An 18,664-nucleotide genomic window follows, 5' to 3' on the forward strand; every position below is an offset into this window, starting at 1 on the left:
GGAGAGGAGAGGAGAGGAGAGGAGAGGAGAGGAGAGGAGAGGAGAGGAGAGGAGAGGAGAGGAGAGGAGAGGAGAGGAGAGGAAGGGAGGGAGAGTGAGAAGGGAGGGAGAGTGAGAAGGGAGGGAGGAAAGGAGGGAAGGGGAGGAGAGGGGAGGAAAGGAGGGGAGGGGAGGGAAGAGGGGAGGGGAGGGAAGAGGGGAGGGGAGGGGAGAGGGGAGGGGAGAGGGGAGGGGAGGGGAGGGGAGAGGGGAGGGGAGGGGAGGAGAGAGGGGAGGGGAGGGGAGGGGAGGGGAGAGGGGAGGGGAGGAGAGGGGAGAGGGGAGGAGAGGGGAGAGGGGAGGGGAGGGGAGGGGAGGGGAGGGAAGAGGGGAGGGAGGGGAGGGGAGAGAAGAGGGGAGGGGAGGGGAGGGGAGGGGAGGGGAGGGGAGGGGAGGGGAGGGGAGGGGAGGGGAGGGGAGGGGAGGGGAGGGGAGGGAGCGCGCTGGTGTCCCGGGCGCCGATCGGGGCGCACCCGTCGGAGCCGCTCGCTCGCGGAGCTGCCGCGGGGCTGCGGGCCATAAACAGGAAGGCTCTCGGCGGGGCCGAGGCGGGGCCGGGCCGGGGCGCCTCCCTCGGTCCCTCCCGCTCAGCCCGGGCCTCGCTCGGCTCGGCCCGGCCCGGCCCGCGGGTGCCGCGCTCGGGGCCGAGCGACGGTGACAGCGGCGCGTCCCGTCCAGTCGCCCGGGAAGACACCGAGGATGAAACTGCTGTGGAGAGCCAAAATGGTAACCGGGTGTCCCGGCCCCCTCCCTTGCCTTCCCCTGCCCGCCGATCCAGGGGCCGGACGGTGCCGTGCCAGCGGTGCCAGCGGTGCCGTGCCCGGTGCTGATGCCGTGCCCGGTCCCGCGATTCCGTGCCCGGTGCCAGCCATGCCGTGCCCGGTGCCGCTGCCTTGCCCGATGCCGTGCCCGGTGCCAGCAGTGCCAGCGATGCCGTGCCCGGTGCCGATGCCGTGCCCGGTGCCAGCCATGCCGTGCCCGGTGCCGATGCCTTGCCCGGTGCCAGCAATGCCAGCGATGCCGTGCCCGGTGCCGATGCCGTGCCCGGTGCCTTGCCCGGTGCCAGCAATGCCAGCGATGCCGTGCCCGGTGCCGATGCCGTGCCCGGTGCCAGCAGTGCCAGCGATGCCGTGCCCGGTGCCGATGCCGTGCCCGGTGCCGATGCCGTGCCCGGTGCCAGCAGTGCCAGCAATGCCGTGCCCGGTGCCGATGCCGTGCCCAGTGCCGTGCCCGGTGCCGCTGCCTTGCCCGGTGCCGTGCCCGGTGCCAGCAATGCCAGCGATGCCGTGCCCGATGCCGTGCCCGGTGCCAGCAGTGCCAGCGATGCCGTGCCCGGTGCCGATGCCGTGCCCGGTGCCGATGCCGTGCCCTGTGCCAGCAGTGCCAGCAATGCCGTGCCCGGTGCCGATGCCGTGCCCGATGCCGTGCCCGGTGCCAGCAGTGCCAGCAATGCCGTGCCCGGTGCCGATGCCGTGCCCGGTGCCAGCAGTGCCAGCGATGCCGTGCCCGATGCCGTGCCCGGTGCCAGCAGTGCCAGCAGTGCCGTGCCCGGTGCCGATGCCGTGCCCGGTGCCAGCAATGCCAGCGATGCCGTGCCCGGTGCCGATGCCGTGCCCGGTGCCGATGCCGTGCCCGGTGCCAGCAATGCCAGCGATGCCGTGCCCGGTGCCGATGCCGTGCCCGGTGCCTTGCCCGGTGCCAGCAATGCCAGCGATGCCGTGCCCGGTGCCGATGCCGTGCCCGGTGCCAGCAGTGCCAGCGATGCCGTGCCCGGTGCCGATGCCGTGCCCGGTGCCGATGCCGTGCCCGGTGCCAGCAGTGCCAGCAATGCCGTGCCCGGTGCCGATGCCGTGCCCAGTGCCGTGCCCGGTGCCGCTGCCTTGCCCGGTGCCGTGCCCGGTGCCAGCAATGCCAGCGATGCCGTGCCCGATGCCGTGCCCGGTGCCAGCAGTGCCAGCGATGCCGTGCCCGGTGCCGATGCCGTGCCCGGTGCCGATGCCGTGCCCGGTGCCAGCAGTGCCAGCAATGCCGTGCCCGGTGCCGATGCCGTGCCCGGTGCCGAGCAGAGTCCCTGCAGCCCGTGTTAGCTGGAAGTTTGGCCGACGTTTCACTCTGCTTTATTTTCATCTGCTTTCTATTATTTGCAAGTTTTAAACCCTCTACTCTGCAAAGCTTGTTTAGGTTTTTTTCCTTGTTTTTCTTGAAATAATAGATTTTGGAAAAGAAAACCACAAGCGCTTCAGATCCCTCCTTGTCAGGACAGTTAAAACGTTGCTGTGTTTTAAGTACGTTTCAGCTTCAAAGTTTCAAGACTGGCCACCAAAGTAATTCAACAGTTTTAAAAGTGCGATTAGTTCCCTAACTAGAAAGCCGAAGAGATGAATTGCTGTAGAAAAGGAGAGGGGGAGGGAAGAAAAGGCTGCTAATCAAAACCAAACTCTTCACTGAGAAAAGACTTTATGCAACTATTTAAAATATATGCTAGTCTAAGAACAGTTAAAGTGGAGTATCACGACAGCACAGGAAAGGAGTGTTTGCCAAGAATGTCTCCAGCGTTCCCTCAACCTAAAGGTCTCCTGTATTGCTCTGATTGTCGTGTTTGTTTTGTGCTGCCCATCTGGGCTCTGCGGGGACCAGCAGCGCACCTGATGCAGATTGTGGTCAGCAGAAGGGGCAACACGTTCCTTTTTATCTAATTTTTTTTTTCTTTTCCTGCCAGACCACGTTTCAGGATGGGGGTGAAGAGGTAGAAGAAGGAGCTGTCTACAACGTCACCCTTAAGAAAGTGCAGATCCAGCAGGCTGCCAACAAAGGGGCACGGTGGCTGGGGGTAAGTGAAGCTGGCACGGTGGCATTTGTGGGAAGGCTGCTCATGGACTTTGGAGCTTTCTTCAGTGAACCGAATTCCACAGGAATTGAAACAATGTTAACTTTTAACACTGACTGGTCTCATTATTTGAAAAAAAAAACAAAACCAAAAAAAAAGCCAAGCCAAACCAGAACACCGAAACATTCTCCTTGGGTTATCTGAAATAACACTCTGCTTGTGCTGACTCTTCCTCTTTTCTTGACTTGTAAAACAATTTGACCCGTTGTGGCCGTGGATCAGGTGATTCTTGGTGCAGAAAAAAGGCTCTTAGCCTACGGCCTGAGAAGTTGAGTATTTAGCAGGTATTTCAGACTGGACTGTGGCTTGTTTCTGCAGTGAGGAACCAGTCTCAGGTCTGCCAGTCATGGTATTTTGACTGATGAAATTTTCTCAAAACTTCTTCAGAACTTAAGGGAATATCGGTTGGGCCTTATTTTTCTCTTGCTTTCTCAGCCAGATGAGAAATTAATTAATTGCATTTCTGCAAGAATTACAGCTCTGTCCTGTTTTTCAAAGCTGAAGGCTTTAAGGGGTAAGTAAAATGAGCCTGAATGCACTTGTGGTGCTGCTGAGTGCCCTCACCTTTCCCAGACCAAGTCTCCAGCTGGAAAATGTCCTCACTTCCCTGCAATCAGTGCAGCTGTGGCAGTGGAAGCCAGATCTTCAGGAGGGATCTGTAACCTTCATAGTATTTTGTTATGTTTATTTATTTTCTTTGGGATCAAGGAAACAGTATCAGAAGTTGGTTTGATGTAGTATCCAGATACATTTTTAACGGCTTTTAGAACTGCCTTGGGATTTATATCCAGTTATTTTCTTGTGAAGTTCCTGTGACATGAAGCAATACAGCAGTGCTGAAACCACAGTAAAAAAAACATATTCTCTCCTTTGTATAGATAGTGCTTAGAATCTCCCCTTCCCTTGTTTCCAAGAAGTACACAGGGTTCTAATCAAACAGATAATTTCAAGTCTGCTTCCTCTGAGTGGCAGATTTCCCATCTCTGCCTCCTGATTTTACCAGGAAAAATATTACAAAGTATATTAGAGCTCCTGTAACTTTCCCTGGTGGTGGTTTTTGTGTCAGAGGCAAAGCTCATCTAGAATGTGCCTGTCTCCCATAAACTAGTTTAGAAAAGTAGAATTTTTTCCTGTTTGGCCTGTGTTGTTCCTTGTGCGTAGAAGGAGTTTGCCATGCCTTGGTCATGTTCTCCAAGGAGGGGAGTGAGTTGCTGAGGTCATCCCCACAGCTGATGGTGCCCATCTCAACAGGAGGACAAGGGTCTGCAAGGTCAGAGCAGTGACTCTCAGCTTTCTGTGGCTAGTGTGAGTTTTGTAAGGTCAGAATCAAGCCCTGTTTGTGGGAAGGGAGGCAGTGTGTCAGAAACCCACACCTGTTCTGGGCATAAATCGATGACTTCAGTGTCCAGGGCAGCCGTTTTCATAAGCAAAAAAAATCTCAGGCTTATTATTTGAACATATTTTGAAACATATGGGCTGTTTGTTTCACTAAGCTCTTCAGAACATAAAATATTTTAAGCCTGTTTTGTGATCTTGTTTTATTAATGGCTTTTCTGTGGTCCTAAAATCAATAAATAGCCTCTAAAGCAGAGCATTATTTATGAATAGCCATCCCTGTCCCCGACAGTTTGGCCTTGAAAAGCCTAATTGTCTCTTTTAAAATCATCATCAGGTGACTGTTCAAACCCGGAGCTAAAGGGGGTTTATGATGTTTTTTGTCCTATGCTTTGAAATTCATAGCACTAAATTAGCAAGACATTGGATTTATCAGTGTTGGGCTTAATTTTTTGATGGTGGTGTAAGTCAGGCTTAGGTTGAAGACTCAAGGTCAACTGAAGAGTGGGAACAGCCATTTGTACATCAGCAAGTATTGAGTAATAAACATAGTAACTCTCTTATTGATTATGTGCATACCTGGGTTTACTTTTTCAAGAATTCCTTTCCCAAGTCAGTTTGTGACCTGTAAAGGGCTACTTGAGCAGCCTGACGATCTCTGAGGCACTGAGCTTCTGGTTTATTGGTGCAGATCAAGTCTAATCAACCTTTCTTGAAGTTCTGGCATCCTAAGAACCCATCCAGGGTGACTGAGGGATTGGCCTTGTTATGAGAGAATGGTGTGTTTAAAGGCCAATCATAAGATTCCAGCTTAAGCACTGTAAACACTTGCCTATTTAAATCCAGAAATGTTGATCCGGTGTTTCAAACGTCTGCAGGTATTCATAGAAGAAAAAGGCAAACAGGCTGTGACTTAGGCAAGCATCAGCAGTTCCATAACTTCCACATGTAGGAAGCTTTTGCTTAATCACCAGATTTCTTAGCTTTAAATTTAATATTAGACATCAAAGGCTGCCAATAATAGCCACTGCTTTTGTCACCAAATACTTAGTCACTCAATATTTAGTGCAGCTTAAGCTCTAAGCACTACAGTATTAGGGAATATTAATAGCCCTGGTAGGAGCCCAGCATTGTGGGAGGTGCTGCACAAAAACACTGTTTTGGCTAAAAAGAACTGACAGACATGATATTTAAAGAGGGTTGTCTGTACACTATGTTGTCTCAGCTGATGATTGGTATCAAAGCTTCAAAAGTCAAGTGTATCTCCTGGAAACTGTGAGAGGGAATCCCTCCCAAACATGACAGGTTCAACCACAGAAAACATGGAGGCTTTTTTTTTTTGGAAACAAAGTGGGTTTGTTGTCTCCAGGATAGACCTTGAGAGATCTCCAGGATCCTGAGAGAGAGGAACAAGCCACAAAAGTCATGGAGGCTGAGATACACAGCCTGAGTTCTTTGTGAGAGAGAAGGATGGAGAAGAAGAGGTTTGTATAGATGGATGGCATGCCCCCAAGAGGGGGTGCTTTCTGCAGCAGGATTTGGGTGGCACTGTGTCAGGCTAGAGAAAAAGCCATATCAGTAACAGGAGTGGAAGGCTGGAAAGTGCATCAAGAAATTTATTTGAATGATGTGGCTAGAAAGAGAATGTTGTATTTTAAAACTATGATAGAGAAAGAACCTGAAAAATCAGATCCAGCTTTCCTCTGGGGATGTAAAGATAGCCCATAGAGAGCTGGGACCCTGCATTGTCCCAACAAAATGCTGCTATTGTCCATGAAGGAAAGGCAACAAAACAGGAGAGACAGATGGAAAGTTTAGAGCTCTGTGGGGATTTTTGCTCTTGAAGTGACAGCCATGAAATGAAACAAAGACAAGAGTCACACCATGGGCAGGAGGAGGTAAGAACAGCAAAGTGGTGACTGGAAGAGGAGATCAGCTGCCAAACACTGAATTTCTGTGGCCAGGAGCAACAGGCTGACAGAGTAGGAATGGTGTTGGAGATGTGAACTCCAGTCAGGGATTTACTGTAAACAGTAAACGGAGAAGTAAAACAGTTGAAAGAGGATGGAAAGAGCAGTGGGTAGAGAAGTGGAGAGATGGGGGAACTGGAGCAGTGTGGGAAGAACAGAGGGTGTGCTGTGGGCAGATGGACAAGAGGATCACTCAAATAAAAGCTGACAAGGTTTTAAAAAGCTGTGATGTGACTTTTGTAGAGCTCCCCATTAACTTGCTGGAATGCTTTATCTCATCTTGCCAGAAATTTGGGAGGGGTGGGTCACCACTGTCCAGCACTGGAGGCTCAGGGAGGCAAGTGAGAGTGAGGTCTGAGCTTCTCCTGTCGGGAAGCAGTGAGGAAGAGACCTACAGTCCACCTCTGGAGTGTTCAGTGGGGCAGGTCCCAGGAATTGCAGCCAGGGAAGGGAGTTCTCCCAAGCCTTGTGTGGCATTTCCACATCTGAAATGGTTGCTCAGCTGTCAGAGCTCATCCTCGTGCATCAAATTCTTTGCTTTGCTGGTGGATGGCACAGACCCCTCTTCATTTGGGTCTGAAATCTCCAGAAAACAGCAGGATACTCTGTTCCCTCATGGCCAGCCTGCCTGGCTTCATCAGCCCTTTTATCCATGTCTAGAGCAAATTTGAGAGACTTGGCTTTTTCTTACTGCTTTCTTTTCTTGGCCACTCAACTTCCAGCTCTGGAGTTTGTTCAGGCAGAGATGGATCCAAAATATTACTTGTCTCATGGTGTCCCTAAAACCATAACATTGAGTGTATAGCAGAACATGTTCTTCAAAAATGGTGAAAAATGCTAAAAAGGGGAAAAGCTGAAAAGTACCAAATCTATTATTAAATATTGGTGTGTTTTCTGAACACTGATATTATTTGATAATTACCTTTCCTGGGAACTTTTTGGTGTTTTAAGAGTAAATTTTGAGTGATTATGTCTCACTGAAAACTGCATGTGACCACAAGTTTGGCTTCTAAACACCTCTACCATCACATGCCTTTGCAGAAAGCTGCTGTTGGAGAGTTCAGTGAGCAAACCACTACAAAAACTTGTGTCAAACTAAGCTGTATCCCAGGTCAGACCTAGGACACAATCCTCTCTTTGACTTGAAAAATATGTCAGAAAAGAAGCTTTAGTTTGGATTTATTTCTTTCCAGCAAAGACCTCCTAAATATGGCTTGAGATTTAAATGGTGCCTGGGATCATCAATATTTTAGGAACAAGCAAACCTTAAATTTTCTTTGAGGCTTCTTCTGCCTTCCCACATGCCCTCTGAGCCAGATCTCTGATTTCTTTTTTATCTTGCTCTTAGATCCCAGATGTTCTGGTTGAGTGCAGTTTCCTGTGGAAGCAGCAGGGCAGGGCTTGACTGATCATTGTCCTTACTTGCTGTTTTGTCTCTTGGTTTGAGTGTGTGTTGGTCCCTTTTGGCTAAACCAGACTCTTTAATCATATTGCCCCAGCCTGTCCTGACCACCCAGACCAAGGCCAGGGTGTAGTTCTGGCTGTATGTTTGGCAGAAGCAGAAAGGCAGTTCCCAAGGAGCTGACAGTTGTGCTGCTGTCCACTGCAGATCCTCTGGGGAACTGTCTTGGAGAGGGAAGACAGATGGGGTGTGCTCACGTTGGTTTTGCATGGGGGAAGGTCCCTGTGCAGCCCTGGAAACCCAGCAAGCAGATGCATGTGGAGGGAACTGAATGATTTTACCTCTGGAGAGGTACACAGTTACCCACAAGAAAGCTTTGGCATCTCATTCAGCTTGTCTTTTTGGTTTGGAGTGGACTCTCTCCTCCTGTCCTTCCTTCAGCTGTGGGCAGAATAGTTCCATAATATCATAGCCCTTATTAATGACTTCTCATGGAATGTTTTTCTCCTTGCTTCCTGGTTCAGGCACAGATCTGTGCTCCAGGGATGTCCTTAGTGGCACTCTTGGATGCAGATGGGTAGTAGAGTCTGTGTGTGCAACACACACTCCAAAATGGAAAGTGAGTCTGTTAAGAGTTTCAAAATGGAAGCCTGAAAGGTCACTGCCCATTACTTTCCCAGTTCCAAATCCCAGATGCATAATTAGAAGGTAACTGGCTCTGCAGCACAGTGTCATGCTCTCAGTTGAGTTTAAAACCTGCCATTCCAAGCTGTCAGAGCGTGGCAGGGTGGCAGTGCTTTAATCTTGGGGTGTCATTAAACAGTGAGTTGAGGGATAGTCTGGCACGTGTCTCTTCATTATGTGAAGTGGAGTGACAAGAGCTAAGGGAGCCTCTGGAGCAAAAGGTGTGGGAGACTCTGCTGTTGGTGTGTATGTGTATTTTGGAAATCTCACAGCCAGCCTGCTTATGGGCAAAATCTTGCCCTTGGCATACTTTCAGTTTGCCTTTGACATGTAGGAATATAATGACATCCTGTGCTGTAATTGCTCTCTCCTGGGAATTCCTCTGACAGCCAGGGATGACTCTTTTGAAACTGTGCTACTTGAATGGCAGAGGTTCTCCCTGAATTCAGCACCTTAAATACCTTGCTGTTGACATCACTGAATATTACCTTGCTTGCTTTTTCAAAAGGAATAACCCAAAAATCAGCTTGCTCTTCTAATAAAAGGGTATTTTCTTTCCAAATCCTAGATGTAGGTCACTTGTTGGATTAAGGAAGAGCTGGCAAGGAATGTGGCTATGTGTCATTGGAAAGCCTGGGAGCAGCAGCTACGAACTGGATGGAGATGTTGTACAGAGAATAGTCCTGGACAAGCCATTAGTTTTACAGTTTGGGGTTTGATATTTTCATTTAAGGAAGAGGCTGAAGCATTGCAAGCATGTTAGTCATGCTTGGATTTAAATTTAACCTTGGCAAAGCTAATTAAAAACTGTGTGTAAATGCACACTTTGAACTTGCATCTTTGGCCCCTGCTCCACGATTCTGTTTTCTAAATATGTAACTTCTTTAGCCAGGACTGTAAAGGGGCACAGCTGTGTGAAGACATGAACACAAAGTGGGACTGAGCCTCTTGAAGAAAATTAGGTTATTTTGTGTGGAAAGGGTAAATAAATGTCGAATCCCACTCTAGCCTGTCTTTGTGTAACCAGTGTGTGTGTCTAAAGCAGAGGCAAAGTGTGTCTGATGTCTACTGGTATTCTCACCCCAGTAGATGGTATCAGATATTGCAAAACTTTATTCCTAAAGGGAGCTGGGACCTCATTCCTAAAGATTCGAGCAGCTGACCAGGAGTTATCTCTGGGAAGTTGTCACTGTTTGCTCTTGCAGTCTCTCAGGACTACTTTTGCCCTTGTTTCACCCCCAAAATGCTCTGTTTTCCTGTTCAGGAACAATCCCTGCAGAAGTGACTCTTCCTGGGTGGTACACTAGCACGTGGGGTGCAACTGTAAACTCTGTGTTAGCTTTTTACACCTTCTGGAATAAGAATTTTATTGAGCTGTATGAGGATGTGGGTTTCTTTTTTATTTTGTTTTTTAAAATGCAAAGTTTTAAAGCTACAGTAAGGTATTCTGTGTTTTGGATATGGAAATCCTTCTACCTTGGACCAAACTGAACTGCTAATTTCTGAAATACAACTGCACTGTAGTTCAGTTCAGCACCATGTCACCCATAGGTGCCAATTCAAGGACTGGGAGGAAAGGAAAAATACATCCAAGAGAAATGATAATGGTCTTGCATTCTTAAAGCATCTTTCATCCAAATAACTTTCAAAGCACAGCTGCAGATTTTCACCAGACTGAGGAGGTGAGGCCTATTGGACTGTAACAGAGCACAAAAGTGTGGCTGGGATGGACATGAAAATTCAGCCTCAGTGCTGAGGGTTTGATACATTCCCTCCTTTATTTGGGGAGGTGGGAAAGAGAGGAGGAAAAAGTGTTCCTGGGACAATGTGGACTTTAAAAAGACTATTTTTTGTAGGTAGCTGAAGGTTTGAAGCATTAAAAAAGGTCAGGGGGAGATGGATTAGCTGTCAGAGCTGCATGGTGGTACTTATTTAGTGGCTCCATAGTGTTAGCACATGGATATCTTCCCCACATGTGACATACATGCTACAAGGAGCAGCTGCTTAACAAGGCAGAGCAGCACATGGAAACGATTTAGGACCAGAAGTGAATTAATTAAAACCACCTGGGGACAAGACCTGGCCTTGTGAGAGTCCAGAGTTCAGCATTTGCCCACCATGATGCTGTTGTGAAAGCAAACTGGAATATGATGCTGCATCAGGGAGACAGGAATGAAGGGAAGCCCAGAAAATGCTCTTAAGGCAGGGGTAGTAACACCTCACTCTTCCCTGGAGCTTGTTTCCTCATCTCAAAGATGAGAGAACTAGAAAAGGAGTGCACAGCTGGGGAAGGATTTGGAGGCACTGAAGAGGTAAGGACTGTTAAATTTGTGTCTTGGTGCAACTAGAGATGATATGCAGGTTTAAGAGTAAATCCTCACAGGACTGGGGCTCTGTTCTGGCAGTGAATAGGAGGATATATTAAAAACATTTGAAACAGGGAGTGGAGAAGCAACACTTTCTCTCCAGTGACTGACTGGTGGTTTTGAAAGCAAGGTGGGGAAAGAAATTAATGATTGTACTTTGCATGTAATTAACCTGAAGGGACACTGAAAGAAGTAAGAGTCCAACTGAGTTTGGGAGTCAGAAAGGATTGGACGTTTATAGAAATAATATGAAAACATGCACGAGTGCTATAAGAGATCCAAAACACAAGACATGAATTTTTTGATTTAGCTATAAGACAAACATGTCCTGCAGCTGAAAAGAGTCTTTTCCTGTGGGCTGGTTATTCTGGATGTTAAGGGTGTTATTTCTTCACCTTCCTCTATATGGCCATTGTTAGAGGGGGGGAAAAACCCCTCTAGTTTAGTTTAAAATGGCAATTATTATGTCTGGCAGTTGGTGAAATTCTGGTTTCAGTTTGTTTGCAGCAAATATTTAATGAGGCAGAATAAGACTGAACACAGGCATTTAGCAAAGAATCACAACAACTTTGACATCAAGTTGATGTAAGGGCTGTATTGTGACACAGTCCTGGAGTTTGGTGTGGGCTGGTTTTCCAGCAGCTCTGCAGCATCCTCCTGGTCAAGGAGAACTCTGGGTGCTCAGATCCTGCTTTTTGTGTGTGTGTGAAGCAAAGCTTTTCATCCTTGCTTTTTGAGACTGCACATGTAGGAGCTGTGTGGGCTGCCCTTTGCTTTAGTCCATTCAGCTTCATTATTGCTGCTTTAAAAATGAGGGGCAGCTCCAGCAGAGCATGATACCCTACACATGGTCTCATCAGCCTTTTAAGCAGTAGAGGAATAATGTCCTTTACTTTGGTGCCCTTTATTTATACTTTGCAGAATTGTTTGGGGTTTGTTGCCTCTTCCAAGTGTTGTGCCTAAAAATTTACTGTTCTGCCTACTCCAGCTCTCCAGGTCTTGTCTCTGAACTCTGTGCCACCTGTCACCTTTGAGGGGAGGACTTCCAACAGACTTTTTTTGCTGGCTCTTTACATTTACCTACAGTTACTTGCATGAGCCATCTGTTGCCCATCAGAACTCCCCTTTAGAAGTTTTGGCAACCAAGGGAGATTTTGGCAATCCCCACCTTAGGTGGGAAGCTTTGTGCCACTTTATGTGGTAGCACTTGTGGACCTTTTGCTCTGCTCATTGCTGGGTTACAGCCTGATGGAGGTTGGACTTGTTCCTCCTCTCTGCCACCTGGCTGTGGGCAGCAGTGACACTAATGAGGTGCAGGCATTTAAAATGCTTTTGTGGAGTGATCCTGTCATTATATGCTATTATTTCATCTATTTTTCTCTTATATTCTTCCCACCTTTTTGGTCTGAATGGAGTTTAAAGGGTTATTTTCTCCTTTTCTCCCACCCCCCTCAGCTGCTTTGTACAGTTGCCTTTCTCCTTAGGAAGGCTCAACCTTTCTCCCAGTCAGTGGCTGTTTCTTCCTTTCTGAGGACTCCATGGGCTCTTTGTGTAAGTAAAACAACATGTTTTTATTATAAATTGGCATTTTGTATTGAAAGGTCCCATAATGATTGAACAATATGGAATGACTGAATGCTTTGAGAGATGTTCATAGCTCTTGGGCTTCCAGCTGGAGACTTGTGGTAAATCTCATTAGATTTCCAGGTCTCACTGGCTCCTTCTGACTCAAAAAAATCAGTGATCCAAGCTTGTGAGTATCCATATTTCCTAAAGCAGAAATAAACCCTCATGTTAGAGCTATCTCAGGTCTTATTCCCTCTTACATGTAGTTTATGCCCCACATTAGCTTGCATACATTGAATATATTGAGTTTCTGTTTGAACTTGAATCAAGTGCAGGATATCCTTCAGTTGTTTACAGTATTTCTCAACTTGTCAGATGAGGTTCATGACATTTCAAAGCTTTGTTGGTGTTGTGATGCAAACATATCAGTACACCCTTATGGGTTAAACTGTTGTGTTCAGTGCAGAAAGAGAAATTAGCCAGATGCTCCAAGGTGCTTTTGGAACCTGGTTTAAATATTCCATGCAGATAAGAAAATTATGATGAAAATATGCCTATGCTTTTGTTTGCTTGGGTTGTAGTAATCTCTGGCTCTACCTATGGTGTATTTTGTATTTTTAGAGTAGCAACCTCTCAGGGCAGGGACAGTGTCTTCTGTTCGGAGATGCCATTGTGCTACTGTGGGAAATGTCCAATAAGTAACAACAGTGTGTTTCATTTGGAAGACAGATCTCAGGCCTTTGCATTCCTCCCTGGAGTGCCTGGGATTGGGTCTGGCTGTGCTCAGGGCTGCTGGCTCCCTGTAGCAGGCAAAATGTGAATGAACTCTTGCACACTTAAAGCACGAGGTTTGCATTCTTCCTGCAAAAACAGGCTCTTTGTTCAGGAAAACATCAGGTGGTCACAAAGTGAGAGCAGGACAGAGAGGAGCAGAAGTATGCTATTAACTCCTGATGGTAATTCAACAACAACCCCCACCAAAAGAAGAAAAATCCAAAGAGCAGACAGCAAATGTGGACAATTTTGGTTTATCTGACATTTCTTTCTTTCCCCTTTACTTGTAAGCTGTAATTACTTTGCCTTCTGACTCAATACTTCCACATACTGATGTGTTTTGCTTTGTGTCCATTGCTGAGGGATTCAAGTCCAAGTGCAGCACAGCCCAACCACAGATCTCTGCAGTGAGTTCAGGGCTCACACCGTCCTGCTGTGTCCAGCAGAAGGGGTAAGGGCTGGGGCTGGAGGTGGGACAGAGTGGTCATTTCTGTAGGTATGCACTGTGTTCAGGGGTCATGTGAATGCAGAATTTATAGAGAAAATACCTGTAGAACTGGGACAAGGCTTTTGCCATATACACACACACACGTGTAGGGGTGAGTGTGCAAGAGCAGAACACTAAGAGATTCCACAGTCAATCCCTAATGGTGTGTAGATAATACAGTAAAAATGCAGCTTGGCCTGGACTAATGATTGGCTTAATATTTTTGGACTCTTTCAGCACGTAAATAAATGTCCAGACTGGTAACACTTACTGTTAGGAAACGTTAGTTTACCATTACTGCTTGTTCTACTCAGACCCCACCCTGGAGAGGTCTCCTAGTTTCAAAACAAAGGGTAGTAAAAAGCACAGCCATGGAAACGAAGTTTACAACTCAATTTAGGTCCTTATTCATGCTGTGTTTATTTTAAAATCTGGACCAGTCTCCTTCTATTTTCTCTGTCAGAATGTATTTACTTTCCTTGCACCTACAGTTTTAATTTCCAACTATTCATGCTGTTAAAAATCTCTTGCCCTTGGTGTTGAACCGAGTGCAGCAGCAGTTCACTGATTTCCTGACTTGTATGAATTTAATTTCTGGGTTCTGTTTTATCAAGGTTTACAGTGTAAAAGGAGAGCCAGCAGTACAATCAGGATGAATAAAAGCATTTGGGGTTATGTAATACATGTTCATGCTACTGTTATGCAATAGAATTATTACTTGTGGCCCCCTTAAATCCATTTTGAGTGTAGCACTATTGCCTACTGTCTCATACAGGACTTTCTTTGTTTCTACTGAGTGAGCAGAAAGCCATGATGAGCTCCACAATTAATTTAAATTACATTTCTGGAAGGAGGAAGAAATAGTGTTACTTTTCACAGGGCAAGTATTCAGTTGGTAGTCAAAAGTCATGATACCATGTGAAATCTGCCTGACTATGTTGGTGGTAATATCAGTCATCCCTCCTCCTTGCTACTCTTCGTGTTTATTAAAAAATGACAGCATGTTATATTATAGCACTTTTCATGAAAGAAACATGGCAAATGGTTTAGTGACTAGTGTTTCACAAGCAAAATTTCTATAATAGTTTTTGTCTGGAATTTCTTAGGGTAGACATAGTTGTTACCATTTTTAACAACGAGGCAGCTTAGAAATATGATATATAAATGCAGACTTTGCTGTGCTATGAGCTTGAACTCTCAGTATTTCTGGGATGGAAGGAACACTGTACCTGTCGCTGTAATCTGGAATCAGAACCATTAAAAGCTGTGTCAGAGTCAAGTGCAATGTTTGAGCTGTCTTTAATACTCTGTTTTTCCCTGCTCAGCACCCCTTCCTTTCTCCCTTATGGTTCCTGAGAGCTTTGGCACCTCCACTTTTCCAGGACAGACTGGAAGAGGTGAGAGGAGGAAGAGGAGTTGTGATGAGGGCTGTTAGCAGGAACACTAAATACCCTTCACCATTGCTGGGGCACAGGGGAGCTGCTCCAGCTGCCTCTCCCTCCTTAGGGACCTGCTGGAATCCATACCTGTAAAAGCTTTTATTAGCTTTGATTAATCACAGACCGTTTTGTGGAAGTCCAGAGAGACTTTCCAGAGCTCTTCCCTCGTGGAGACACTGCAACACTTCCTTCAGCTCCAGAAGTCAAAATATTTTGTAAAATGAGCTGACTTTAGTGCCAAAATGGGGACTGCAGCCTCTTTCCTTGCCTTCGTCCTGGTCCCCTGCTCACTTAGCTGTTTATTATCTCGTGTGTTTATTTGCTGAGGGGTTTGGTGTTTGGATATTTTGGTGTTCCTGTGCACAGAAGGGAGGAGGACACCGAGTTTTACAAATAATTTTGCTCTAATACAGACAGGCTTTGGGGAGATACTTGACCTGGGACATATTCATTTGCTGGATTAGAAGAGTGTTTCTAGAAAGTGTCATTTGATGGTGGCTCTTCCCCCAGCAATACAAGATGCACATGACCAAGAGTCTTACCTGACTTGCTGGTCTTTTCTTCTTGCTTTTCTGTTTGAAATTAGGAACTTGCTAAGTTTCAATGTCCAATCCAAGCCAGGACAAGCAATACTTCATAATACTGACGTTATGAAAATAATACATCTCTGGAGTGCTTAAGGATTGTGGCAAAGTGTAGGGCTGTGAAACACAACCAAGAAAAAAGAAAAGGGTGTCAGTAATCTGATTTTTCAGGTTCAGTTAACTCAGTGAGGACACTGTCAGACAAGAGGAGAGGGTTAGAGGGCTTGTCTTGCTTTTGTTACAGGTCTCTGTAGAAGAGGGGTGGGAGTTCAGAATGAGAAGGGATATTTGGTAGGTAGAAAGCAACCAGAAGGCAAGTGCATAAATCATACAAGATAGAGGGGGGAATTTTGAGCTCTTGGGGGGATTTTTGGTCTCTTTAAAAAGCTCCTGTGCTTCACAGTGAACCTCTGGGAGGACTTGATTGGCCCTGAATAATGTGGCTACATTCCTTTGCTGCACAGATGCTTCTAAGTGGGCAAATTGGGAGAGGAATTTGTGTTCCCATGGCTGGATAAGCTCCCCCATTTATTTCCAAGAGCTGCACAATGCCATTTGAACCCAGAGCTCTTTGAAGGTTCAATTTCTTAATGCATTTCCTCAAACTAGTTTAGATGCAGGAGGGGAGAGGTGATGTGTAAATTAGGCTTCTTTGCTTGTGCTTTGATTCACTTAGAGTGAATTTTAACTGAGCAACAGCTTTTGTTGAAATAAAAGGCTTTTTTTCCTTTTCCTTTCCCCCCCAGATCTGCCCCCCCAAACCTTTGTTGGTGTTTGCCAGCCCTTCAGACAGATACCAGCCAGGCTGAGAGCTCCAGGGGGAAAAGGAGAATGCCTTTTGTGTGATGAGCATGGAATTAATTGGTCCTGGAAACTCTGGGTTGCTGCCAAGAGTGGTTATTTATGTGGTAAGGTAGGAAAGGAAAAGGGTGGAGCCTTGGAAATCCAGGAATACTGTTGCTGGAGTGTAGGAAAGAGCACAGGAAGTTCCTTTGGCTTCTGGGTTTGGTGCAGTAACCATGCAGAATTCTGATTTTTATTTTTACCTCACTATCCAAAATGGGGAAATGGGAGTTAGTGAAGTGGAGAGAGCTCTGGAGTCATTTTATTTCCAAATGCAATGTAGAATAAAAGTTGCCTTCCCTTGGGAAGGCAAGTTTGCACTGCAAGCCACACTTTCCTAGGCTGGAAAGTCTGCTTCAAATGCAGTCTCATGTCATGCAAAGAGTTTTTCAGGCTGGAAGTTAAGCAGAAGCCAAGGACAGAGAGGACAGTGATGGCACACAGGGCCCTTGGGTATGGCCAGGGCCACAGAACTGGTGGCAGGAGGGATGTGGCCAGCCAGGACCTGTCCTCAAACCCCTTGGAGTTCTTGTGACTCTGTTGGATGAGATTAGTCTGGTCATTGCCATGCTGTTGTTAGGGCAAAATTATTCCTTTCCACCGGGGTTTTTTATGTAATGGTTCTGTGGTGTGGGTTGGATTCAGTGCAGCCTGACTGTGGGTCACTTGCTGTGGGTTTGACCTGTCCATACACCTGTGGGACAACCTTCCCCTTACTGGGAGCAGCTCAGTTTTAAAGTTCAAGGCGTTTGTTGGAAGGAAACACTGTGGCAAGGAAGTTGTTAATACCTTTGCCTTTTTCTTTAAAAAAACACTTGACTAAACCAACTGAACAACTTTTCTGTTTCATCTGTCTCGCTGTTTTCTTTGATGGTGTGTTAATGAAGGATAGAATGTTATGGGTTCACCTAGGTGGGCCTAGATTTGGGCCCTGAAGTGTGGACTAGGCCGAAGCTGTCAGCTGACTTGAGCTGGGCTGGGCTAACAGCTGACCTCTTCTAGCCAGTAATTTTGTATTCCATACCACATTATGACATCATCTCCAGGGAAGGAGGAACCAGTGTGGGAGTGGTTAAGTCAGTCGCTTCTCAGCCTCCTCTTGGGAGGACGCACGATGCTGTCCCAGGGGGGATGGAGAGGACCAGGCCCACCACTGGCTCACAGGGTACCTCAGGAAAGTAAAATGTGTTGTTCTGGGTCTCTCCTTTCTGCTTGAGTTTGTCTCCCTGGGTAATAAGCTTCTTCTTAAGTAACGTGTAGTTAGGACAGTAGAATTTGTGTGTTCGTTAAGAAGTTGAGGTGGGGAACTTGTTGTTGCAGATTTGTGTGAGTGTGTATTTGTACTCTCTTCTAATTGTCTCTTTCTTTCTGTGAAAAATATATGTAGATTTAGTATAAATGCAGTTTGAAGTGGTTTTTTTTCTTTCCCCTCTCTTTTCCTCCCTTTCCCTGGTGTTAGGAGGGAGGCTTTTCTCTCTGTGCTTGGGGGGGTTGGCAGTTGCTTATCTCAAACCAAGACAGTTAATGGTGCATTGGCCGGGAAACTCGGGAGCGACGGAGGACCTTGGCGGGTGTCCCAGGATCTTGGCAGGCTTCCCGGGAGGATTGTTGTAGAAACATAGATTGATAAGTGCCTTGTTTAAGTACATCCAGAACAGAAAATGTAAACAACTCTCCCTTGCTGTTGAATGCTCGTTTTCACTGTTTCACTGTCTTTGTGAGTTCAAACAGCTCGACTGGTGCCTGCTGTGAATGCAGCCACTGCAGAAAAGAGAGGCCCATGAAAGCTGTTCATGTGTGGCAAGACACGGCTGTTTGAGTTGAATCCCTGAGGACTCATCATGTGAATGCTGATGTGCCCAGGAGCTGATGAGGAGCATCTCACCTGGACTGGCATGGGGAGTTGTTCCTGGCTCAATGGGCCCATCGTCCCTCAGGCCACCTGCAGGTGGATAAAGTCGAGGGGTGGATTTAACCGTGAACACTGTTCCTAAGGTTATCCACAGTTGTGAAGAGTGCTTGCCATTGTGAGACCCCAGTGAACAGGGAAAAGAGGTGCTGCGGAGCCCCCTGCAGAGAACCCAACAGATGCGGCACCCAGAACCAGCGCCCGCAGTGCTGAGCGACCCGCAGGAGCCGGGGCTGTCGCTGGCGGGGCTGCCACCAGGGCTGCGAGCGAGCCGGGGGAGGCTGCGAGCCGGGGGAGGCTGCGAGCCGTGAGAGGCCACGAGCCGTGAGAGGCCACGAGCCGTGAGAGGCCACGAGCCGTGAGAGGCCACGAGCCGTGA

General features: G+C 47.3%; 1 protein-coding gene across 1 annotated transcript in view; it reads left to right on the forward strand.

Annotated features, from left to right (window-relative positions):
• The first annotated feature begins 489 nt into the window (after positions 1 to 489).
• The window catches only part of RGL1 (ral guanine nucleotide dissociation stimulator like 1), a 61,909-nt gene continuing 43,734 nt past the window's right edge, over positions 490 to 18,664 (forward strand). Inside the window, exons 1-2 of the mRNA XM_071565121.1 lie at positions 490 to 765; positions 2,759 to 2,869. Coding sequence (XP_071421222.1) covers positions 739 to 765; positions 2,759 to 2,869 — 138 coding nt within the window. The 5' untranslated portion in view covers positions 490 to 738. The remainder of the gene's footprint in view (positions 766 to 2,758; positions 2,870 to 18,664) is intronic.

This window comes from Pithys albifrons, chromosome 10 (assembly GCF_047495875.1).
Source record: "Pithys albifrons albifrons isolate INPA30051 chromosome 10, PitAlb_v1, whole genome shotgun sequence".
Lineage (NCBI taxonomy): Eukaryota > Metazoa > Chordata > Aves > Passeriformes > Thamnophilidae > Pithys > Pithys albifrons.